Genomic DNA, 24,668 nt, shown 5'->3' on the forward strand with positions numbered 1-24,668 from the left:
TGTGTGTGTGTGTGTGTGTGTGTGTGTGTGTGCGCGCGCGCGCGCGTGTGTGTGTGTGTGTGTGTGTGTGTGTGTGTGTGTGTGTGTGTCTTTTCCCTGGTGGTGGTTGGCACTGGGCAGCCTGCCCCTGGCAGCCCCAGCACACTCCCCTGTCCCCCTGGCCGTGGCTGAGCCCCAACAGGTCAGCCTGTTGCTTTGCCACACACGGGGCATGTGGGCTCACTCTCTCACCGGGTAGCAAGGATCTGCTGTTCCTGCTTCTCTGGGCCTGTGTGTTCTCTGTGTCCTCCGAGCTGACAGCTTTGATTACAGAAGCTTCTCCATATGCGGCCTGGCACTGAGGCCCCCACTGCTGGCTGTTCCTCTCCATCTCAGTATGGCTCTGAACATCACTGAGGCTGGCCAGTACCCACGGCCTGTGCACTCTCCTGGTGAGTGGTGAGAGGGTCTACTCCTGGGCAGACACAAGGTGTCAGGTGCTGGGGTTCAGGCTGAGTCAGCCTATCCTGTCTGTCTACACCTCTGCCCAGGCCTGCCTGCGTGGGTGTGTCCCAGCTCAAAGCTTGCAGGATCCTGGCCTGCTCAGGCCTGTGACAGACACTGTCCTAGCCGGGGGAAGGCCCTGAAGAGACAGATCCTTCCAGAAGGTGAGGAATAATAAGAGCCCCAACCTCTCTCCCTCCTGCATGCCCCAGCTGGGACTGGCACGGGGTCCCGGAGGAGCCAGGAGCTGACTGGTGGGTGTGGGCTTTGGGTGTGACACCTGATCACTGAGCTCTGCCATAAGCTTCTTGGGATTTTTCAAGCTCCTGGGCCCCCAGCCACGTTCTGGTTGTGCACGGCAGGAGGGTGGCTACTCCTGCTTGTCTGTTTTGGCAAGAGCACAAAGAAGCCAGGGGGAAAATCCGAAGGTAGCATGCACGTGGCTTTGCTGATAAATGTGGGACTTCAGAGTAAGCAGTCACCTGACCATTACTTCATTTTTTTTTTTTTTTTATTTTCTACAATTCTACCCCGGTAATCCCCTCCAATGAAGGAAAGCTCAGCTGCTTCGGCACTCCTGGCCCTGCTGCTCTCAAGGCCTCGTTGGTCATGGGGCATGAGTTTGAGGGGAACATGCAGGTGGCTGCTGCTCCTGCCAGTAAGGATGTATGATGCTTCCCACCCCAGCCAAGTAGGCGTGGGTGTGTCCCAGCTCAAAGCTTGCAGGATCCTGGCCTGCTCAGGCCTGTGACGGACACCGTCCTGGTGCAGAAAGTAAGAGGTTTCTCTGACTGCTCCCACCACCTGGGTGGGCAGACCTGACTCTAGGGAAGCCGGGCTGGCCCCTCCCTGGCCTGGCGAGGTCAGTAATGACTTAATTCCACCTTGATTGCTTTCAGCTTCTCCAGGACTGTGGCTGATTGTTCAGGGGGAGCAGAGATGCCGCGGGGTTGGGAGGAGCGGAAGGCTCCGCGGCTGCAGGTGGCGCAGTGCCTGGGGCCTCCAGGCTAAGATGGGTATTATTCACTGGCTTGCCACCTTCCCTTCTCTCTGTGGGGACAGACGTTACGGGATCTGACCATCCAAATGTGGTAGGGGAGGCCTTGCCAGTGGCTGTGCCTGCTGGTGTGCGTCTGGCAAAATTCATAAGGGCGGTTGGGTTGGAGTTCCAGCTGCTCCACTTGCCAGCCAGCTGCCCGCTAATGCATCTGGAAAGGCAAAGGAAGGTGGCCCAACCGTTTGGGTCCCTTCTCCCCACGTGGGGAGACCTCCATGGAGTTCATGGCTCCAGCCCAGCTGTTGTGGTTTGGAGACTGAACCAAAGGATGGGAAATTTCTCTATCATTTCTGATTTTCAAATCTCGACTCAATTGGAACACGCTGCTTGGAATCAGCCCAGCAAGGCACCTGTGAGACCTCAGGGGAGCCCCGAGGGCTGCCAATCAGCACCTTCAATTACCATAGAAACACCCGCCCCTCTATTTGAAGATAAGTGAAAGCAGAGGGAGCTTGGGTTTGCTTTCACTCCCGCCTGTTGCTCTCCCTTCGCCCGCCAGGGACCGTGACACTCTGCCTGTGGATCCCTAGCGGACTGTTGAAAACGGCGCTCGAGCCTTCCCCCTCACTTCTGATTGGTGGATTCAGAAAGTGACACCTCAAAAGCTCAGCCGGCTTGGGGCCGCGCGGCGGAGCGGCCTCGCCTCTCTGCCTTATGGCTTCCGCCGGGCGCCGGTGCGCTGGGACCGGAAGGGGCGGGTGATGCTGGCCCAGTTGGTGGACGCCGGCGCAGGGAGACCCCTCAACTGCCTGGAATCCGTCTGCCCGCCCCACTCGGGAGACCCCGCAGGCCTGGGGCGCCAGAGCTCTGGCACACAGCTGTCTGCGGGGCAGATCCCGAGGCTCGGCCGTGCAGCGGGCGCACGCGCACGGTGCGGTGGGCGAGCTCTGCCCCTCAGCCAGCCCCGAGCGCAGGGCGGTGTCTGCAGGGGAGGAGGCCTCTGAAGTTGTGTCAGGGTCCGACCTGGCGAGCTCTGAGCTCCTGGTGCTGTGTGGAAGGGTGCTGCCCGCACAACCCTGGGGCGTCCACCCTGGGGCGGCAGGGGCGCTGGTTGCAGCCCCAGTCGCTACAGCTGTTTTGTGACATGCGAGTTGACTCATCTCGGGTCAAGGTTGGTGATACCTCCCTCAGGGTCGGGGGCATCTCTGTCTGCAGGGAGCAGGGGACTGTGGGCTCAGGCGGGCTCCTTCGGGGATAACTTGTCGCTGAATTGTGACAGAAGGAACTATGGCGCGGAGGTCTGCCCTCTGGCGTCTTCTCCCGTTTGGAGAGGAACCGCCCACTTTCCCTAGCTCACCCTTTTCTCTGCTCGAGAGAGGCGGCTGGGTGGAGGGAGGTCCTGAGTGGATCCCTACACAGAAAGTGGAGAGCCAGCCCCTTCCCGACGGGGGTCAGGGGTGGGCCCTGCGTTTCAGGATTGAGGTATTAGGGTGGGGGCGGAAGGCGAAGAGGCCAAGTTCTGTCAGTGCCTGCATAGCAGGGAGGCAGGCACAGGTGCTGCTGGTTCAAGCCTGAGCGAGCAGGAGCATCTTCAGGTGGAGCGAGAAGAAGCCTTATTGTGGCGGCGAGATTTCTTATAACCTGGAGCCGAGGAGCAGCGGGAGGTGTGGAGTGGGAGGGGGAGGTCGGCACCGTGAGGACTGTGACCTTCCTTCTGGAAGGACAGGGTCACTTCAAGGACGCTGCTTTCTGTAGGGAGGGTAGAGTGGGTCAGTGCAGGACCTCAATGGGGGCAATTCCAGCAGGGGCAGCCAGACTACTTCATGCCCCGCTTCCACTACTGCTGCCCTCAACCTGGCTCCTGGGACGGAGCCCATCTGGGCCTGCACTGCCCTGCCCGGCAATGGCGGCTGACTGGAAGTGCCCTGTTGAGCTGGTTATCATTCACCAGACCTTGTTCTTCTCTGGAGGAACTGAAGATCAACTCCAGGCAGGACAAGCACACCTGTGTCCCCTGGAATGCCGAGGGAGTGGGTCTTGTGGTCCCTACAGAGAAACACCTGTTAAGCTTGGCTCCTCACTCACCGTCGGAAACCAGAGATGGCGGAATTAACATCTGGCAACAAAAAGAGGGTTCTTCCACCCTGGATGACGGTCCAGGTGGCTGAAAAGAAGAAGGTGCCAGCACAGACCCCAAAGAGGAGAAGGATGGCAGCAGCACCAGCTGGGATGGCAGCCAGGTCAGGGCACTCCTGGGCACAGCCAGCTGCAGAAGAGGGGGTATCCCGGGAGCCAGGGCGGGCCTTCCCATGGTGGCAGAACAGTGAGGTGGGAGGGGGGCCTGTGGGGCTCTTAAGGGATGCAAAGGCCGTGGAGTGGAGACAGAGCTGTCCTTCTCTGGGCGTGCCTCCACCCTGTCTGTATGGAGATTCCTCAGCCCTCAGCTGTTGGCATCGATAGTGGGCCCTCGAGGGCAGTCAAGATGCCAGTCTTATCTCTGTGGCTTCAGGTAGGCCAGTTCAGCAGACAGTGGCCTGGGCTCTCGAAGGATGGATGGAATACAGTAGGCTGCTGGACCAGCAGGCGATCGGGGCCTGGGGCAGTTGAATGACAGGGGTGGGGAGGGTCGGGTGAGGGGGAGTCTTCAGACTGCCCGTATCCTGTGGGAGGAGCCATCCTTGCCTGTGCTAGACAGGCCAGCAGGCCCTCAGCATCCGTCTCTGACTCTTGCCTCGTCAAGGTATCTGAGCTGATCAGGGCTGCCCCTGACCGCGCTTCGCCTGATGCATTTGTGCCTCAGCCAGGGCTTGGCTTCAAGGCCTGTATGAGCCCCCGTCCACTGCGTGGCTTGCAGGGTGTGCCTCTGGGGAGCCAAGTCAGTCCTGATCCCCAGGGACTTGGGAAGCTTCCCTGTCCGCCTCCTAGGCCAGTCACCAGGACAAAGCCCCTGCCCTTGTCTCTCACCCGGCTGCAAGTCCCAGCTGAGGCTTTGTCTTTCAGACCTGTCTCGAGGACTGTGTACTGCATGAATGAGGCTGAAATGGTGGCTGTGGCTCTGGGGATCCTGATCGAGGTAAAGTCAGCCGACGGGGTCCTTGGTCACTCTCCATGAGAAGCACCTCAGGGATCCCACCCCTGCCAGCCCACTCCCTGGCCTCAGATTCTCTCCACGTGGGCTGAGCTGCTGGGCCGGATGCCTGGAACAGGGGTGGGCCGGGTATGAGGGGAGCAGGCCCTCCACCGGCGGGGACCCTGTGTAGGTGGAGGGCACACACAGGCTCTGCCTGCTTGTGGCTGCGAGAGAAGCTCAGGTGCGATGGCTTTCCCAGCATCACGCCTCTCCTGTGCAGGAGGCCGCACAGCTGCCTCGGTAACACACCAGGCCCCAGTAACTCGCCAGGTGCCTTAGAGAGCGTGTCCTCAGTCCCCACAGTGGTACGGTTATGTCAGGGACTTCTCTGGAAATTGACACTCTGGAATTTCTAGCTCCAGGGCTAGTCAGCGACTTCCTTTGGGCTCACGACCATCAGCCTGTGTGCCCGGGGCTCCTTCCCTTTCCAGATGTGGTTTCTATTGGCTACCTCCCTTCGTGCCCCCGAGGCAGCCATTGCCCAGTGTCCCTGCTGGCTTCTCTCCTCAGTGCTGATTGTGAGAGGCCGGGGTGAGGCGGGGGTGGGCGCTGGTAATGGGGGGACAGTCCTTGGGTAGAGGCTGCCTTCTGGGTGTGCCTGTCACTGACAAACCAGCGTGTTAGGGAAATCGGGCACTAACATCTGCTCCTCCTCCCCTCCCAGGACCGCAAACGGGAAAAGCCCTGGCAGCTGCCATCTCTGGCGGATACCCAGGAGCCCGAGGCCTCCTCCCTCTCCCCTCACACAAGCTCTGGAAGCAGCGATGAAGAGGACGGAGGGAGCGACGCCCCTACCCCAGGCCTCGGCCCTGCCCACGGCGAGGGCAGCAGCGGTCCCGAGGAGGAGAAAGAAGATGCTTTCAAATATGTTCGGGAGATATTTTTCAGCTAAGGGCTGAATTGCCCTGTGGGCTGCCCCAGTGGGCACCAGAGGCCCCATGTCCTAGCTTGGTGTTTCCCTCCTGGGGTCTTGTAAACTAACCTTGGTCCAGGAGCCCCTGTGGAGGGTGTGGGAGTGAGGACTTGAACCCAGTTCCCCAAAGACTTCCCCCACCATGTGGAAATTCCAGTGGTTTTATTCAGTGGCCAGGCTCCAGGGAAAATGAGCTGATGGGGTCCAAAGAGTTTTCCAAGAAAAGTATTGCTTGTAAGTCACCCGGGATGTTTAGCCTGTATCAGCTGGTTTCCAGCACGGGACTCCAGCTGCCCACCGGGCTCTGTGCCCGTCATGCCATCCTTTTCAGGGTGCAGGCTTCAGGAGCTGTAACAGGAGTGCAGACAGGCCCACGGAGGAGATGGGACAGTCATGGCAGTGTTCCCGTTGCTACCTCTGTATTCAGACAAAAATTAAGTCATCGTCTTGCAGTTTTCCCAATAGACCAGTGCTGGGAAATACATGTGTTGTTGTGCTTCTGTCCTTCCAAGTCTGCGGTGTTTGGGTACGAACTGTTCTGATTCCTTCAGCTTCTCTGAGTGAGCATCTGGCGTTTCCTGGGTCTCACAGCAGGGGGCGCTGTGCCAGCTGTCTCCTGCAGTGTGTGTGTGGCTTCAGGGCCAGGGACCCTGGGGGAACCTGCCAAGCCACCACCAAGCCTTCTATCTTGTTGAATCCTTTGCAGATAAGTCCTAGGCTTTGATAGCGGAGTCTGGGTGACCCAACACGGATGCAGTAGCAGTCTGTGACCCAGGGCCCAATGTCCACCACAGTCTGGCCTTGCCTGTTCCCATTCATTGCTGGAACTTCCCCACGCTCCCGAGGCTACTGTGTAAGAACTGCTCAGAGTGGATCATGACAGCAGGAACTCGCGTGAAAATGAGCTGGGTAGTGCTGGGATAGAAGATTCTACAGAGAGAAGTGGCAGTTGCCCTAGCCACCCTGGCTGCCTCGGGGCCCCTGGGGGCCCCACCTGCTCGTGGTAGGCCCCTTCATTGCAACAGGAGTTGGTATTAGCTCTAACAGGATGGCTAGCCCATAGCTTCTCAGGGACTGAGCCCTTGCAACAGCATCAGCCCGAAGCCTGGACTAGCAGCTCTCAAGTGCGCACTTCTCCTTCCGGACCCTCAGAGAGAACACAGCTATGGCTGTGAGCACGAGGATGAGTAAGGCCTCGGCCATGCCCAGAGCCAGAAAGGCAGGCCCCAACAGAGAGGGCCTGATCCACTGCCACACGTAGGAGAGGAAGAGGCCCAGGCCACCTGGCAGCAACACGGAGGACACCACCATGAAGCCCACCGCCAGCTGCCACTCTGCCTTGTCCCGGTTACACCAGGCCAGGAGGAGAGGCATGGGGACAAAGAGCATGAGGACCAGGGCGCCGTACACACCAAGTCTGGCCAGAGCCAGGCCCACCCGAGGCACCCCAAGGGCCTCCAGCTCAGGGACCTGGAGGCACTGCAGGGAGCTGGTGTCTTCATTCCAGAGGCAGAAGTTGTAGAAGCCGAGTCTCAGGTGGGGCAGGTCGGTGATGTTGCCGTTCTTGCAGAGCAGGGCGTAGAACAGCAGGGAGATGATCACAGCCACGAGGATCATGGTGCTCAGAAACAGGAAGCACTCACCCGACCGGGGCCGGGCCACGGCCATTGCACCTGCCCTTCCCAGAGGGGACCTGCGGGGAAGACGCAGCAGTTGGCTCCCAGCTCACCATTTAGCTCAAACCAGGACAAGAAATCCAAGGTAGGGCCTGGCGCGATAGCATAGTAGTTAAAGGTGCTTCCCTTGGATGTGCCGGGATCCCGGCAGCTCCACTTTCCATCTAGCTCCCTGCTTGTGGCCTGGGAAAGCAATCAAGGACAGCACAATGCCTTGGGACCCTGCACTCGTGCATGAGACCTGGAGGAATCTCCTGGCTCCTGGCTTCAAATCGGCTCAGCTCTGGCTGTTGCTATTATCTGGGAAGTGAAACAGCCAATGGAAGATCTCTGATGCTCCTTCCCTCTGTAAATCTGCCTTTAAAGAAAAAGAAAGAAAAAGAAAAAAAAAGAAAAGAAAGGAAGAAAAAGGAAAAGATGGCGCAAGTGTTTGGGACCCTACCACTCCAATGGGAGAGTTAGATGAAGCTCCTGGTTTGGCCTGGTCCAGCCCTGGCTGTTATAGCTCCCCAGGGAGTGGAGTAGGTAATCCACTGTTGGTGGAAATGTAACCTAGTAGAACCACTATGGAAGACAGTTTGGAACTTCCTCAGAAATCTGAAAATAGATCTATCATATGACCTAGTCATCCGCTGCTGGGAATTGACCCAAACAAAATGACATCAGCATATCATAGTTATTTATACTCTCATGTAAACAGCTCAATTTGCAATAGCTAAAATATGGAACCAACCCATATATCCATCAACTGATGACTGGACAAAGAAAACATAGTGTATTTCCATATGAATACTACTCAGCCAAAAAAAAATGAAATCCTGTCTTTTGCAACCAAATGCTAAAGGAAAGTGGGTGAGACCACTGCTTACCTTCCTGTATCTGGGGGAAGAGAAGAGATAAGGGGAGAAGCCACACCCAGCCTTCCAAACATCCCCAAGGTCCTCAATGTGGGGCGTGCTCCAAGGGTCCTGTTCAAGTGGACCCTCACACTCACCAATGGGAATCACAACCCAACCAGGCCCATTCCCATCCACAAATCTTGCATGTGCCAGTGATTGCTCCGACCCAGCTTGGCCAGGTCCCTCACCTGTCTTGGCCTTTGCTTTCAGATACTGCAGCCTGACCTGACCTGGCCAGCCTCTAGTCCCAACTCTCGCTGGCGAGTGCTGTCATCTAGCCCTGCACAGTCTCCTCCCATCCCTGGCTCATGTAAACCACTAGGTGTGACAGCCTAACCCGGCATGACCTGCACTCCAGCCTGGTTTCTGCACTCACCAGTAAGCTAAGGTCTGCTCGGTCTTGCCTGGTCTGCCCGCTTCCAAAACCAACCCACATACTTTCCAGCGGATAGAGCTACCTTGCTCAGCCTGCGCAACACCCAGGCCTGGGCCATGTGCTCACTGGTGGGGCCTGTGGCCCACCAGGGAAGCTTCCCAAGTTCTCCAGTTAGACCCACTGCCTGACCCAGATCTCATGCATTGTAGCAGGTGCTAGGCCCTTACCCAGAGTAGCCTGCCCTCTCCATCCTGGCCCTTGTATGAGCTGCTGGCAACCTGGCCTGCCCCACACCTGGTGAGCCGCAGGGGTGTGAATGGTGGGTGGTCACCGCCTTTCTCCCTACTCTCCTTCCCCCTTCTCCCTGCCGCAATGTTTTTTTTTTTTTTAAATGAAACTGGATCTCCAGGGAAGATTGGCTGCTTGTGAATTTTGGGATCTGAGGCTGAGAAAGTTTTGTTACCATATTCTCTTAGTCTTCTGTGCCTGACTGAGATCAATAATATGCCTGGTCTGATCTTAAGGATTTAAATCAAAATGGACGTTTAAGTCAAAGTGGTGGTACCAGCATTCATGCATTGGAGCCGAGAAATCCCAGCAACTGGATTTGTAAACGCTGACTCCTACAGAGAGGGAGAGCTTGCCTATGTAGATCATACAAGGTGCCAGCTGTCTAGTAGAAGCCACAGCTGTATACCAGGAACCAAACTCAGCTGTGTTTTAAACCTGGCATCCTGGCAGCTACAAGATGTCTCAGAATGGAGAGGCTATAGCCATCAAACTCCACCTGGACTGTGAGTAGGCTGCCTACCACCCAGACATCACAGGCACTGGCCTACTGTCATGTGCTTCAAGGGCAAGGTCCCCATTTCTGCAAGCAAGAACAGGAAGTACTGCCTCAGCTGGATTAGCTGCTTATGGTTCTTCACTCCTTCCCTTTGCAGTAAGCAGAGGGGAGGAGTTACCAAACCAAGCAGTAAGCTGAAGACCATAGAGAGGATGAAGTTGGGTTGACCAAGCAGTTATGTCTCAATAATAACTGACCAGTCCAGTAACAGAAGTTAGCTCCAGAAACACACCCACCAGCCATTGACGACGGTCCCCTGAACACTAAGCCAGTCACCCAAGGCTGATTCCCAACAACTGCCACAAATTACCAAAATTTATCTTTCTCCTTAGAATTTCTGGCCAAAGGCTGACCTCCAACCCTTATAAAGACAGAGAACAGATGTAAGGGCAGTAGCCAGTTGTGTCACTCCAAGGTCCATCTGAGTATCCAAAACCAAAGAAAAATATCTGCACTGCAGCAGAGGCGAGACAGAGATTGATTCACCCATTTCCATTGTGGGGGTTACCTTGCTCTCTTCCACTTATTTCAAACTCCTAGACGGTGGCTCACCAATTGCAGCATGGGCAATTAATATATTGACCTCGAGTGTATGTGCTGATCTCCTGCAGAGCTAGAATGCCAAGCTCAAGTAGAATTCATTCAACAGTGTGGGAATCAACACATGTCCACACTCGAGAACAAGCCATCCCACCCTGGGAAATGCCCAAACTGGGTGGACCCAAGGGTGGACAGGAAGGAAAAAAGCCAAGAGCGGTACCTGGAGAGCGCAAAGTGGAGTGGTGTGTCTGGGAGTGGTCTGCTGTGGAAACACAGCCCTCTCCCATCTTGCAGCATTTTTACCATGGAAGGGGTGATGCTCTAATCAGACCTACAAATGAGGTGGAGCCTTAGCATGGCCCCTGGCCCCAGATGCAACAGTTGTATCCCGAGGAAGTGGATGTAGCAATCTGACAGTTTAAGAGACAGCATTACTTGGCAGGGATACAAGAATTCCAACTCGCTTAAACTTGGATTAACTGCCTAGTTACACTATGTCACTTTTTGGCAATTTACTTGATCTATAGGGTCTCTCTTCTTCCTCTCTAACATGTGAGTTGTTACGTTGTTCACACTTGAGACAGAAATGAGCTAGCATACACATACAAGCATCAGTGGCTGGGTCACACTGCCCTGGATCCTGTCTGCTCATGCTGACCAAGCAATGATTCAGGAGGAGAAAGCAGAACTGAGGGGAGATCGATGTAGAGATGGTAGGCTGCTGAGTAGCATGAATGGAAAGAGCAGAGCAAACAAATAGAATAAAGCCAGAACGCTAGAATTAACCGGGGCTCAGAGCAAGCATACACATTGACTTGTCACAAGAAGCTGCCGGCTCCCGCACAAACATTTAAGACACAGGAGTTCAAGGTTTGGGTGTGTCCTCACAAAAATAAAAAAGGGAAGAAAGGGAAACGTGTCATATTTCCTTTGGCAGAGACACGAGTCTAGGTTCTAACTTCTCAAAGCTGGCTGCTGCTGTTTGGGTGGGGCATCTCCTTGGCTTTCCCAGTGTTTCCGGTAGATGCTGTCCCTAGAACCAAGATCCCTGTGCAATGCTGTGTTGGTTTGGCTTTCACAGCGCTTCCAAGTAAAGAAAGCAGCTTTACCAGGATAAACAGGATGACACCAAGAGGTCTGAAGCATGGATCCTGTGTACACAGATACAAGTCATTTTAACAGCTTAAATGGATCCATGAATAACAACTCGTGATTTGTTTCACTGTTTTGTTGCCTATTGGGCCCCATTAGCAGATCATCTGGCTGGGTTGCAAAAAAAAGTATGGAGAAGAAAAAAATATCCTCAAAAACAAGAAAATGTCTGAAACTGTGGGCTGCAGAGCGGGGGCTCATCTTCCTTGTTTTTTGTTGGCAGCATATCCAACTGAGTTCATGGGAGGTGATTCACGGACCCCCGGGAGGAGTGTGAGGAGCCAGGGTACTAGAGATTGGGGCCTGCCTTTGGGTGTCCACTGCTTGTCCTTCCACGCCAGCCTTGGGTCCTGCCCGCACAAAGAGGATTCACTGTGCCCTTCCCAGTACAAAGGCCCAATGCATCTTGTGATCCCCATAATGACGTTTTGGATGATGCCCTGAGTCAGAGGCCCTGGATAACACTGAAGTCTGCCCTCATCAACAGTGTACTTTTGGGCCCGGTGTGATGGTTCAGTGGTTGAATTCTCACCTTACAATTGCCAGAGTACCATGTGGGCGCCAGTTTGTGTCCCAGCTGTTCCATTTCCCTTCCAGCTCCCTGCTTGTGGCCAGGGAGAGCAGCCAAGGATGGCCCAAAGCCTTGGGACCCTGCGCCCACATGGGAGACCCAGAAGAAGCTCCTCACTCCTGGCTTTGCTATGGCCAGTATGGGCACTTGGGGAGAGAATCAGCGGACAGATGATCTTTCTGTATATCTGCCTTTCCAATAAATAAATAAATGAATAAATCTTACAAAAAAGAAATTAAGAGTGCACTTTAGAGGGCTGGCATGGTAGATCATAGACTAAACCTCTGCCTGTGGAGCTGGCATCCTATAAGAATGCCATTTCAAGTTCTGGCTGTTCTACTTCCTATCTAGCTCCCGGCTTATGGCCTGGGAAAGCAGCAGAGGACGGCTCTCAGGTCCTTGGACCCATGTAGGTGCACCTACAGGGCAGACCTGTAAGAAGTTTCAGCACCTACATGGGAGGCTTGTGAGAAGTTCCTGGCTCCCGGCTTCAGATCAGGTAGCTCTGATCTATCAGCTCTGGCCTATGAAGCCTTTTGGGGTAAACCAGCAGACAGAAGATCTCTCTTGCTCTGTCCGTCCCTCTGTAAATCTGTCTTTTAAATAAAAACACCTCAAAGAAAAAAGAGCACTTTAGGGTGAGTGTCTGGCATACTGCTTAAAAGTTGCTGCTTGTGACTTCCATATTCCATGTCCAAGTGTGTGGCTCAACATCCTAGCTTCTCACCTTCCTGCCCAGCTACCTGCTAATGCGCACACTGGCAGGCAGCTGGTGTTGGCTCAAGTCCTTGGGTCCCTGCACCCACATAGAAGATTCGATTCAGTTCTGCTGTACGTGCAGGGCAAACCAATGGCTGGAAAATATCCATATTCTTGCCTTTCAAATAAAATGAAAATGAATTTTTAAAAAACTTTTAAGGAGGACCTTCCAGTGCAGGAGGACAGATCTCACAATTAAAAAAAAAAATCATAATCATTTTTGAACAGCTTAGAGGAGAGAGTTAAAGAGGGTGAAATGAGGTGAAACTAGCAGAAGGAATTCAGGAACAGAGATTACAGCCTGGACAGCTCACTCTACCAAGTGGTTTGGAGCCTGAAAGTGTTTCTCATTTAATTAAACATGGAGTCCCTGAGTACCCAACTGGGTAACAACCACCACCACCACAAACAAATGCTTCAATCTCAATCTGTCTACCAAACAAATTTCCACTGGAGTGAGGAAAAAGGGAAGTATTGATTTATAAGTGAGAAAAAACTTTCTAAACTTTTTTTTTATAATATGAAGAACTACATTTATTGAACAACTGTGATAAGAAGCAGAGGACAAGCAGAGCAGGTGTGGTTTGACTTTCTCCCAAACTTTCTAAACTCAAAACCAAATTGAGGGACTGGCGGCGTGGCCTAGTGGCTAAAGTCCTCGCCTTCAACGTGCCAGGATCCCATATGGGCGCCGGTTCTAATCCCAGAAGCTCCACTTCCCATCCAGCTCCCTGCTTGTGACCTGGGAAAGCAGTCGAGGACAGCACAAAGCCTTGGGACCCTGCACCCGCGTGGGAGACCTGGAAGAGGCTCCTGGCTTCGGATCGGCATAGCATCGGCCATTGAGCTCACTTGGGGAGTGAGTCATCGGACGCAAGATCTTCCTCTCTGTCTCTCCTCTCTGTATATCTGACTTTGTAATAAAAATGAATAAATCTTTAAAAAGAAACAAAAACCAAATTGAAACTACAAAGAAAAACAGCATCGACTTGACTACTCAAAAACACAGATTTTTACACACCCCAACATAAGATTAAATGTCAAGGAGCATGGAAAACAGCTATAACCAATATGAAATGATTAATATAGCTAATGTACAAAATGCTACTTCAAAGAAACAGGAAAAACATCAATCTCTACAAAATGAACAAAGAATGTGGAGACAATTTGCAAAAGAATGAAACAAAGCAGTTATTTCACCTGTGTACGCACCACACTCAAACACGCAATCTGTAACTTTGCTAATGTAGTAAAGATACGCCAAGTAAAAGAAGCTTTTTCTATCAAAATCGCAGTTAAAAATGTTTGGTGACATCAACAGCACAGCAAAAGTAGCATTATACAAGCTTTCTGGGAGGCGGCTTGGCAACAGGCATTAAAAACCCTCAACAGGCCCTTTTTGCCTCTTTTCTTCCTTCCCCTCTATGCAAAGGGGGCCCAGGAGCGGATTTTCCAATAAAGCTTCCATTACAACTTCGAACAACTTGCTGATATTATTCCACCAGAGGGCGGGTGGTTGGTGGGCATCATCTAACATTTGGTGCCGAATCCCAGGAAGGGGTGCGTGGGCTCCCTTGGGTTGAGTCTCCACTTCCTCTTCCCACCTCCGAGCCACCAGTCCCGAGGCCTTTGCCATCTGCGGAACTACAGACGTGAGGCAAGCCCCTCCGTCCTGCTCCTCCTGTCCCAAAAAGTACTCCCCAACCTCCTGCAGACCTCCCAACTGTGTACATGTGGTCTGCCTGTCCTGAGCCCTCAGCGAGATGGGGGATGCCCTTGGTCGTTGAACGGCTCCCACCGATCCAGGGCCCTCAGTGGGACGTGAGACGTCCCCCCTACTGACTGGCCCTCCTTAACGGGGAACCAGGTTCCCCTCTAGTCTGAATTTCAAAGCAGGACTGCCTTCTTTGTGTTTAGGTTAGCAGCAAGATGCTCTATCAGGACAGGATGGGCAACAAAATGTTGGGCCATGGGCCCCTAAGCCCCCTTAGGGTTTTTATTGGCCAATCTTAAAACTCTGAGTCTGGGCCAGGACTTACACTGAAAACGCCCTGTCCATTTTTCAACCGTGGCCTGGCCACAGAATGTATTGGACAACGGCTCCAAATGGCCTGCGGAAGGCATATTTGACTTTCAGATCCTCACGGAATTGGGTAATTTTTGTCGTTGCGAGGGTAAATGGTCTGAAGTTCCACATGTGGAAGCTTTTTGGAATCTCCGTTCCTGCCCTTCCCTGTGCTGTCCTGTTCCACGACTCAGGTTCTCCCGGCCAAGGCTACATCCTCCCAGTCTCCCAAGGGATCTCCAGGACTTTTCACCTAACCACTCCTTTTCCGAACAGCCAGAACCTTTAGAACTCACCCCGGCTGCCTCTCCTCCTCCCCCAGCTCCTCTGCCACGTCTTTCTCTGAGCCTCCGGCCCCTCTGCCCCTGTACGTTACCCCTCCAGTCCATGTTCCGAGGTCACCTCCCCTTTAGTCACCTCTTCTCCTCGCCCGGTCCTTCTGTCATGGTTCCAGGCTCCCTCTTCACTTCGTGAGTCGCTGCTGGATTCCAACGTCTCCTTTGCTTCACCTTCTATTTATCCACCATGTTCCAAAGCTGTCCTCCCTCCATCCCTCCCTTATTCCTTCTACTCCCATCCCTTGCCCCACCTTATTCCACCTAATCCCTCCTTTGCTTCACCTTCTATTTATCCACCATGTTCCCAAACTCTCCTCCCTCCATCCCTCCCTTATTCCTTCTACTCCCATCCCTTGCCCCACCTTATTCCACCTAATCCCATCCTTCTCTTTGTTCCTCCTTTCCCCTCCTTGGGAGGATCCTTGCTGCCATGGCCACGCAGAGCGCAGAGCGTCCGTGACCTTGCCCAAGGACCTCTCTGATCTCTCTACCTCCCACTTTCCCCGTTCACCCTCCCCCACTCAGAACCTTCTCCTCCATTTCCTTCAAACTTCATGTGGGAATCCCACTTTCCCAAGCCCCTTCTCTCCACTTCCTGCTCTGACGCCATCTTCCCAGCTCCCCTCCTCTCCTCCACGTTGTAGAATCCCATCCGCCATCTTGCCTTTCTCCTGCACGTGACAGGATCCTGTCCACCATCTTACCTTTTCTCATGTGCCAGGACCCTGTCTGCCTCCTTGTCTTTCTCCATTTTCACCCGCTGCCTAACCTGCTCTCCCTTTTGGGTTCTTCTGACTTAACCCCAATAATGCCTGTTTCCCTGCTGCTGCTGCAGGACTGGTTTTAACTCTTTTTCCTTTCATCATCCCCACACCTAGCCCTTAGCTGAGAGGGGAAGGGTAAAAGATAAGCTGCCAATAATAATAATAAGAAGAATAATAAACATAATAAACAATTTACTAAGTTTGTTCTATAATTTAACATTTGTATATCAAAATAATCCAGTATAGAGTTGCTCTAATCCACTGCTAAATTATTCCAAGCCATAAGGTAAACCCATGTGTTCTTACCATTTGTTTTATACAATATTTCCAGGTTAAAGCATGTTGTAGAAGGAATGGGAAGTCCTGGGCCCAGCTGCGTGGCCTAGCAGCTAAAGTCCTCGCCTTGAACGTGCCCCGGGATCCCATATGGGCGCCGGTTCTAATCCCAGAAGCTCCACTTCCCATCCAGCTCCCTGCTTGTGGCCTGGGAAAGCAGTCGAGGACAGCCCAAAGCCTTGAGACCCTGCACCCGTGTGGGAGACCTGGAAGTGGCTCCTGGCTTTGGATCAGCATAGCACCGTCCATTGTGGCTCACCTGGGGAGTGAATCATCAGATGAAGATTTTGCTCTCTGTCTCTCCTCCTCTCTGTATATCTGACTTCGTAATAAAAATAAATAAATGTTAAAAAAAAAAAAAAAGAAGGAATGGGAAGTCCTGAAGCTTTGAGAGGAAACATCTTGTATGGTTTACGTGCAATGCAACTGATCATTGTCCTTAAAATTGCCTATAGCATTTTTCTAAATATTTATCATTGATATTATTGTTCTTTCTAAAGTACAATTTAGGTTAATTGTAAACCTGTGCTTGTTTCAAATTTGTAGCAGATATCAGACCTTTGATAAATGTTTTCTATAACTTCTGTTTGATAGCTTTTACTTGACGATGTTATATCATTAATCTGGTGTTTCCAACTCCTTTTTTCACTCCTCTCTCCCTCCCTTCTTTCTCTCTCCCTCCGACACTGAAGGACTCAGGCTGTACAGCTTGATCTCCAAACCTTACAGGGATGGCTAACTTATCAGACCAATGAGACTAACTAACTTCTGGTAGGCATTATCTTAAAACTATCAGGACTATGCCTGTAACTACAAATTCCTAGATCAGTCCATTAAGGAATTCAGGGGTAGAATTGAGCATCCCTTTGGCTGACATCCCGTGGTTGCCTCAGTGACCCACTTTAACCGGGGCCCAGAGGAAGAGTAGTGAGCTAGGCATTAGGAGGCTCATTAATGCAGCTTTATACAGTAACCTGTTCTCCAGGAGACCCAGTAAGGCTAGTCTATCCTCAAGTAGCACCTGCTTGCAACATGGGAAGCCAGAATATTGGGCAACCAGCTGCCAGTGATAGAAGTGGCTTTCAAAGAAGCTTGTTAACTCTGCCAAGAGCCAGGCCACTAGAAATGGAACTGCCCTGGGGGCCACAAAGTATTCCTGGGTCAGAACCATGGTGGGCCACAAGCTGAAAAGCCCTGCACTCCGCCCTACTCCCAAAGCATCCGTCGCTATGGAGGGTTGGCCTGGGGTTAGTGACATCACAGGTAAAGCTGTATATTCCATCCAGAGACACCATCTGTTCTGTACCAGCCTCCCTTTCAGGCCGGCTCTCCTCTCTGTCCAGCCAGGTAATGGGAGTCAACGGGATGTCTCCCCAGTTTCACACTTTATGATGTCTCTTCCAGTACCTCACATGAAGAGATAGATGGTCCTGGACCTTACATGCACCTGGCCAACTTTTGGATTTGGGTAACAGCAGAACTTTCCTGGGTGCATCTAGACTCGAAACTCCAGTGTCCATGTGTGTAAGACATTAGAAACAGTTTTTACTAGCTGGCACTGTAACCTTGAAGGCCACTGTCTACTGGAGCCCTGGCCTTACCATAGGCCCTGACTTAGCTCCTGCTAGCAGCCAGAGTTCCCATGAGCAGAGGGAGGGAGAGTACAGAATTAGAAGCAGGCCAGACTATACATCCTGTCTGTTTCTCAAGGCCTCACTAGATAATCTTAACCAGTTTTCATGTATGTTTGTCCCTAAGCCTCCCCACTAACTCCATACAACAAAAAGCCGGATATCAGGGCTGAGTAGAAGCGTCCCCAGTTCCATGCCAAAGTTAAATGGACACTCCAACCAAGAACGGCCAGAATGCAGAGTCCGCACAGAAGGTCAACACCTGCCATGATGATCTATCCGTCACCACAGAGGCACCCCAAAGAAGCTCTTCAAGACCAACCTTCAGAGACTAAATATCCCAATGAGCTTCAGGAGGAACTCAAGCCATCATTTTTGATAAGTAACCCCTCCCCTCCATTCCTGTGTCAGCCACTCAAATGTACAAATTTTTTTTCTAACCAAACCATTAACCAGTTTCTTTTGCAGGGCTAGGAGCCTACCATTCCTCCCCAATATATAACAAAAGGGAGGAATGTGAGAGTAATTCCAACATCCCATCCTGGACCCTGGCACCACTTCCTGCTTCCTTTTCCCACAGCTTGTGAAATTTGCACTGTTCCAGTCATGCACCACCAATGAGATGTAACTTCATGTCTTACTTGAGAACTTCACTCACCATCCTCTCCCAGTTCCTCTCCCCTTAACACTTTCCCCAACTTCCAATCTCTCACTAGGGAAGGCTTGCTGCACCAGCCTCTACAGTCTCCTGACGTCACTCTTTCTAGCAGATGGTAGCTCGGTGTCCGACCTGCATGGTTGCACCATGCAGCCTTTGTGGTAGTCATTCCTGAGTCCGTCCTGGAGGCCAATTGCCTCCTCATTCTGCCATCTGGCAGGAGAGGGAATTCCTTACCACCAAAAGAATGCCCGTCACCAATGCCTCACTCGCTAACTTTTCCTGCCCAATGTTTTCCACTGTTTCTCCTCAAGAAGCCCTTAAGCTTAGGTTGCCTACTCACCAGCCGCAAGGACATCAACTGGGCGAGAACTGGCAGATTGATTTCACCTGTGTGCTCACCCACAAAAGCTTCTGCGAGAACACGTGGACTGCTATCTTCCAGACCCGGCTGCTACCACACCATCAGACCCCCTCTCCTCTCTAGCCTGGTGATTGGTCCTCCTCAAGACCCTCCACCCACACAACCTCAGTGGACCAGACCTCACTCAGGTTTTAACATCTGGGAATCCCTGCTAGTAACCTGGCTCCTGCCTATAGTAACCCTACTAATAATTATAGGCCTTTTATTCACAATTGCCCCTTGTTTTCTAAGGTTCGCCAAAGAAAAAATCCACGAAGCCTCATGGGTCACTCTCAACCAACTGTTACTCCACCCCTTTGTTCCAATGCCTACTGAGCCCTCTCTGGACCATAATTAGGGACTATGACCCTCTCCTGCAGGAAGTAGCCAGAACGACTTTGTCACCTCTTTTCCTATGACCCAGTGTCCAGAATGATGGCTGCCCAGGGCACTGGAGACGAAGGGCTGGTTTGCTCCGGACCCGGCATGTCTCCCAGGCTTCAGCCTGGAACAGGAGGGGCCACAGGAGCCAGTTATGTCACTGGCCTGGCGGGATTTCAGCCGACCAATGGCACACCTGAACGGACATTCCTTACATAGTTAGGGGGCATATACAGCCCCTTTGGCAGCCCATGTGCCTAGAGAGGTATTAAACTCCTCAACACGTATCTCAGCTACCCCTTTTCACCCCCATCTTCCTTCCCTTCTGTGCAAAGGGGCCTGCGAGTGGATTTTCCAATAAAGCTTCCAATACAACTTTGAATAACTTGCTGATATTATTCCACCAGCGGGTGGACAGTCAGTGGTCATCATCTAATAGGTGGCAACATGTGCACATTGAAAAAATGTTTTCAAATTTTCAAAAACAAAAACAACAAAACCCTAAACTGGTCTTTTTGGCCTGAAATTCTCACTTTTGTAAGTCTATCTCAAGGCAGCAATCAGAAATACAGCCAGTGGTTTACAGACAGGAATGCTCATCTCTGTATCACTCTGGAAGCAATCTGAGCACCCAACTCCTAGGAGTCAATTATAACAGGATGGTGAATACAGCTTTTAGAGACAATGTGTATAAAAACTGTTACATGGCACCACTTCTATGTCAAGGGCCCAGAAGAAAGACACTAAGTATTTTAAAATGTTGGTATCAGCTCTGATATTTCTGGATGGCAACGATACAGGCACTTGTTCATTTCTTCTGTTTTAAAAATCCCTCAGAATTATACATTGTTTTTATGAACGAATAAAACCAGGAAAACTATCATAAACAACCTTATTAATTAGATTAAAAAGGGACTAAGCTGGAACGAAATTTGGGACGCGAGAATAGGTGCGGCACTGAAAGAGGGCTGGGATAAGAAACACTTCAGAACAGCCTTGGGGAGGGCTCGGATATGAAAAGTTATCATTACAAAGCGCAGTTCTTCACAAGGGACAAAAAAGGAAATATACCCATTTTTTCTTTTTCAAGAAAGTCTGAGTTTACAGATGGAAAGAAATATTAACAGAAGCGAGATGCTGCTGGTCAGCATCTGTTTCCGCTGAAGCAGCTCTTCCGCAAGCCACAAACACATACTTGTTTGGAGTGCGCATAGGACCCTGTTGCATAAGAGCAGAATGGTGGTGAAGAGCAGACCGACTGGTAGGACACACAGTAGCCAGGGAGGCAGGGTGGGCAGGCCCCAGAACCGCCCTGTGTGTCGGTGGAAGGTGAAATATCTCAGAGTGGCTGCAGGAGGTCGGCGGGGGGTGGGGCCTGGGCTGGGCACTCAGAGAGAGGAGGTACTCACAGACAAGAGGTGCCAAGTCCACAGGGACACTCATGAAAAGCGGGAGCTGGCAATGAGCCTCAGGGGCTGGCGCCTTAGTTCTTGCCGGCTCTCCAACATCAGGTTCCAGAAATGAGGACAGAACTCCGAGAGATGGCAGCTCCGCGGTCCCGAGCTCAAGTGCCGCTTGCACTCCGAGTTCTTGCCTAAGTAAACAGTTTGGGTCCATGATGTCACTCTCAGCTGATTTCACTTTCGTTTTTTAGTTTGCTGGTGGCCTAGGCACTTTTGAGAAATAAGGAGCGTAAACAATTCTCTGTGGTTCACCAGCCCCCACTCTGACCTGCAAGGGAAGCCATAAGCTTTTGAAGCCGTAAGCATTTAAAGAGCCAGGTCAAGGTCTTAAGTTATGTCACGAGGGTTAAAGGGGCCCAGGTTGAAGCAGCTAGAACATGCATTTAATTTCAAAAGACGAATGTGACAAAGTTTTCATTTTTGAAATCCTGAGTTTGGGCCAGATTTTTGTTGTTGTTGTTCTGGATTTTTAGGGTCTCTCTTTTTCTGTAGGTGTCCTTTCCCCAAAGGAAAGGTTTTAGCTTAGTCTTTTTTTTTTTTTTTTAATTTATTTACTTTTATGTAAAAGGAAGAGTTAGAGAGAGAGAAGGGGAGACAGGGAGAGATTTTTTTCTATCCACAGGTTTATTCCCACAATGCTGCTGCAGCCAGAACTACGATGGCCCGAAGCCAAGAGCCAGCAATGTTTTCTGAGTCTGCCACGTGGGTGCAGGGTCTCAAGCACTTGGGCCCTTCTCTGCTGCTTTCCCAGGCACATTAGCAGGGAGCTGGATTAGAAGTGGGGCAGCCGGGACATGAACTGGCACCCCCATGGACACCGGCCTCGCAGGCAGAGGCTCTACCTGTAATGTCAGGGTACCAGCTCCAGGAAAGGTTTTTGAAGCACTAAGTTTCCAATGCTTCTCTCTCTCCCTCACCCTTCTTTTAAACTTTGGGAAGAACTGACATGATCTAGGCATAGAAAGAACAGGTGTTCTGGCATTATGATGCCGGGAGTTAAGCCACTGCCTGTGATGCTGACTCAAGTCCCTGCCATTCCTCTCAATCATCTCTCAGCTCCACTCCAGAAAGGCAGGGCCCACCTGTTTGGGGCCTTGGCACCCACAGGGGAGTGCCAGATGCAATTCCTAGCTGCTGGCTTTGGTCTGGCCTAGTCCTTGGCACTTGTGGCTATTTGGGGATGAACCAGTGGAGGGAAGTGCGCTCGCTCTCTCTGCTTTCAAATGAGTAAATACATAGAAAAGAAAGAAAAGAAAGAAAGAAAGAAAGAGAGAGAGAGAAAGAGAGGGAGGGAGGGAGGGAGGGAGGGAGGGAGAGAGAGAGAGAGAGAGAGAGAAAGAAAGAAAGAAAGAAAGAAAGAAAGAAAGAAAGAAAGAAAGAAAGAAAGAAAAGAAAAAGAAAGGAAGGAAGGAAGAGAGAGAAAGAAAGAAAGAAAGAAAGAAAGAAAGAAAGAAAGAAAGAAAGAACATGGAGTGTCTTTGGGATCATAAGAGAGTTTTAAACCCTCTGGGCGTTGATCCACCATCTGTGAGGCAGAAACGATACCTCCTGTGGGAACTGGAGGCATTGTACCTACACGCTTACCTACACGCTTACCACAGTCCTGGGCACACGGTAAGGACGCAGGAGACAGCAAGGGTAACTGGGGAAGTTGAGAAAGGCAAGTTGGCTAATTTCTTTTGTAGCCTGTTTCACTCCTGCAACCTCAGACAGGTGAAATTCCCTTGGAAACTGTAGGTCAGAAGGTTTGCAGTCAGGGAATCTCTAAGGGCCCCTTGCCCAGCAACCACCCTTACAAACACCCACTTCCTTGATCTTGGCTTTGGGTCTTGAGCTGCTTCCACTCGCTTATGAAGTGTAGCTTCTTTCCCTATAATAAACCCTTGCTGTTAGACTTATTCTCTGCATACGCTTCATTCAGTTGGTCGTCCACGGTGCCGAAGATCCTGGTCCACACTGCTGGCTTCCATCCTTACCACTGTGATCGCAGAAAGCAGGGTTTCTATAGTTCTGTGCTTGCCTTCCTGTTAATGCCTTCACTTTCAGGACTGGTATGAATCAGTTACTCTGAAACTGAAACAAAGCAAATAGAAGATGCAGAAATAGATATAATGAAGGTGTCCCACCCACCTTCCTCTGTATCTGACCCTCCCCACCCTAATCAGAAGCCCACATGGGCCTGCATCCCTCTCAACTATGTAAACAATATGGAAATAAATAAATAACAACATCTAAAAGTATATTGAAAGGTTTTGAGATGACAGCGTGCCTAGTTTTTAAATAAACAGTCCTTCAAGATTGGGTGTGATGGGCGTGGCCTAGCAGCTAAAGTCCTCACCTTGAACACGCCCCGGGATCCCTTATGGGTGCTGGTTCTAATCCCGGAAGCTCCACTTCCCATCCAGCTCCCTGCTTGTAGCCTGGGAAATCAGTGGAGGATGGCCCAAAGCTTTGGGACCCTGCACCCATGTGGGATACCCGGAGGAGGTTCCTGGATCCTGGCCTCGGATCGGCATAGCATCGGCCATTGCTCTCACTTGGGGAGTGAATCATCGGATGGAAGATCTTCCTCTCTGTCTCTCCTCCTCTCTGTATATCTGACTTTCCAATAAATAAATAAATCTTAAAAAAAAAAAAAGATTGGGTGTGAGATCAGTAACCGCAAACTCTCGCTTGGCATTAAAAGGCAAGCACTATGGGCCCGGCGCGGTGGCGCAAGTGGTTAAAGGTCCTCACCTTGCCGCCCGGGATCCCATATGGGCGCCGGTTCTAATCCCGGCAGCCCCGCTTCCCTTCCAGCTCCCTGCCTGTGGCCTGGGAAAGCAGCAGGGGACGGCCCAAAGCTTTGGGAACCTGCACCCGCGTGGGAGACCCGGAAGAGGCTCCTGGCTTCGGATCGGCATAGTATCGGCCCGTTGTGCTCACTTGGGGAGTGAATCATCGGACGGAAGATCTTCCTCTCTGTCTCTCCTCTCTGTATATCTGCCTTTCCAATGAAAAAAATAATAAAAATAAATCTTTAAAAAAAAAAAAAAAAGGCAAGCACTTTCTCCTGACTTGAGCTGGTCCCAGGTTTGGATGGCTAGTACCTGATTTTTCAGTTTCAGGTGTGACTTACGGGTGCGCCACTAACAGTACAAGCTGAAAATTCAGCCTTGTTTTTCCTGACATTGCATCCCACATATGTGCAACTCATCTCCCTCCTCTAACCTTTGTTTAAGTCATTCTTCAGTGTTTACAACAGCGTAAGCAAGCTGTGTAAAAGCTCCTGCTCACCTTTCTGAACCATACACAGACAGTAATAAACTTGTACTTATGTAGATTTTTCTATTCATACATATGTACATCATACATACATACATTATAGGATAAATTTGTGAATTAGGTACAGGGAGAGGTTAATGATCGCTAATGATAGAATAAAATATAAAATATTATAAGACACTTAGTAAAACTTAGGTGAATGTGACGTTTTTTGGAATTTTCCACTTAATACCTTCAGCTCACACTAATTACTGGTAAATAAAAATCACAAAAAGTAAGACCACAGATAAGGCACACTAGAGTTCATTGTTCCCAAACCTGTTTCTGAAATAATCAAACCAAACATTAATAAAGGCAAGTTTTCTGGCAATAAAACACATCTCACAACTTACAAGGAACACCATACTTAAAAGGTGGCATGGGGTCGGGGGAGGGGCTGATGCTGTAGCACAGTAGGCTAAGCCACCACATCCCAGCTAGGTACCCATCTGAGTCCAATTGCTCCACTTTCGACTCAAATACCTGTGTGGCCACCTGCAGGAATGAACCAATGGATGCAAGGTATATCCGTGTGTCACTACCTCTCTGCAACTCTGCCCTGCAAATAAGTAAAGCTTGCTAAAAATTTTCCTTCCACAAATTTAGCAAGAATCATCAAATCATATTTCAACTGTCTTTCAGTGAACTATGGTGGGGCGGGTGTCCGGTCTAACAAACAGCCACCTCATATCACAGGCTGCAAGTCCCAGCCTCAGCTTCCGGCTCAGCTTCCCGCTGACGCAGACTGTGGGAACGTCAGATGGAGGCCCAAGGAGCTGAGTTCCTGCCACCTGTGTGGGCTCAGCCTGAGTTCCCAGCTGCTGGCTCCACTGCATCGCTGCACTGCTTCAGCAGGGAACCAGTGCACGTGAGTGCGCTAGCCATCTCGCCCTGGCTCACAGATGACCTACAAAAAGAAAAAAAACCCAAGGAAGAAAGGAAAACACCAAGGACCTCCACACTACAGCAGAGAAAAATTTATA

The 24,668-nt window shown here is 51.2% G+C and overlaps 2 protein-coding genes across 5 annotated transcripts; one reads left to right on the plus strand and one right to left on the minus strand.

The window, feature by feature from the left end:
• Nucleotides 1-2,213: 2,213 nt before the first annotated feature.
• On the plus strand, nucleotides 2,214-6,003 carry CYREN (cell cycle regulator of NHEJ). Of its 4 annotated transcripts, none has more exons than XM_041001896.1 (4): nucleotides 2,214-2,651; nucleotides 3,451-3,720; nucleotides 4,481-4,553; nucleotides 5,275-6,003. In XM_041001896.1, the coding sequence occupies exons 2-4, from the start codon at nucleotides 3,581-3,583 to the stop codon at nucleotides 5,500-5,502; spliced, it is 441 nt and encodes a 146-aa protein (XP_040857830.1). In that variant the 5' UTR covers nucleotides 2,214-2,651; nucleotides 3,451-3,580; the 3' UTR covers nucleotides 5,503-6,003. The 4 variants fall into 4 exon arrangements, with proteins under 4 accessions (XP_040857830.1, XP_040857829.1, XP_040857832.1 ...); XM_041001895.1 differs by having other exon boundaries at nucleotides 3,533-3,720; XM_041001898.1 differs by lacking the exons at nucleotides 2,214-2,651; nucleotides 3,451-3,720 and adding an exon at nucleotides 3,977-4,043.
• Nucleotides 5,669-20,530, minus strand: TMEM140 (transmembrane protein 140). The gene is made up of 2 exons (XM_041001894.1): nucleotides 20,329-20,530; nucleotides 5,669-7,216 (listed from the first exon to the last, which is right to left on the minus strand). Exon 2 carries the CDS (start codon nucleotides 7,189-7,191, stop codon nucleotides 6,634-6,636), a length of 558 nt encoding a protein of 185 aa, XP_040857828.1. The 5' UTR covers nucleotides 7,192-7,216; nucleotides 20,329-20,530; the 3' UTR covers nucleotides 5,669-6,633.
• Between the last annotated feature and the right edge of the window lie 4,138 nt (nucleotides 20,531-24,668).

The sequence above is a fragment of the Ochotona curzoniae genome, unplaced genomic scaffold (genome assembly GCF_017591425.1).
Source record: "Ochotona curzoniae isolate NIBS_2020 unplaced genomic scaffold, NIBS_Ocur_1.0 scaffold_2476, whole genome shotgun sequence".
NCBI classification, from domain to species: domain Eukaryota; kingdom Metazoa; phylum Chordata; class Mammalia; order Lagomorpha; family Ochotonidae; genus Ochotona; species Ochotona curzoniae.

What these genes read in the sequence shown, in the direction of transcription:
- CYREN (XM_041001896.1), top strand. Translation starts at nt 3,581, where the DNA reads ATGGCGGAATTAACATCTGGCAACAAAAAGAGGGTTCTTCCACCCTGG. An exon ending in CCAGCTGGGATGGCAGCCAG is followed by an intron (nt 3,721 to 4,480) that starts GTCAGGGCACTC and finishes TTTGTCTTTCAG; the next exon opens with ACCTGTCTCGAGGACTGTGT. An exon ending in CTCTGGGGATCCTGATCGAG is followed by an intron (nt 4,554 to 5,274) that starts GTAAAGTCAGCC and finishes CTCCCCTCCCAG; the next exon opens with GACCGCAAACGGGAAAAGCC.
- TMEM140 (XM_041001894.1), bottom strand. Translation starts at nt 7,191, where the DNA reads ATGGCCGTGGCCCGGCCCCGGTCGGGTGAGTGCTTCCTGTTTCTGAGC.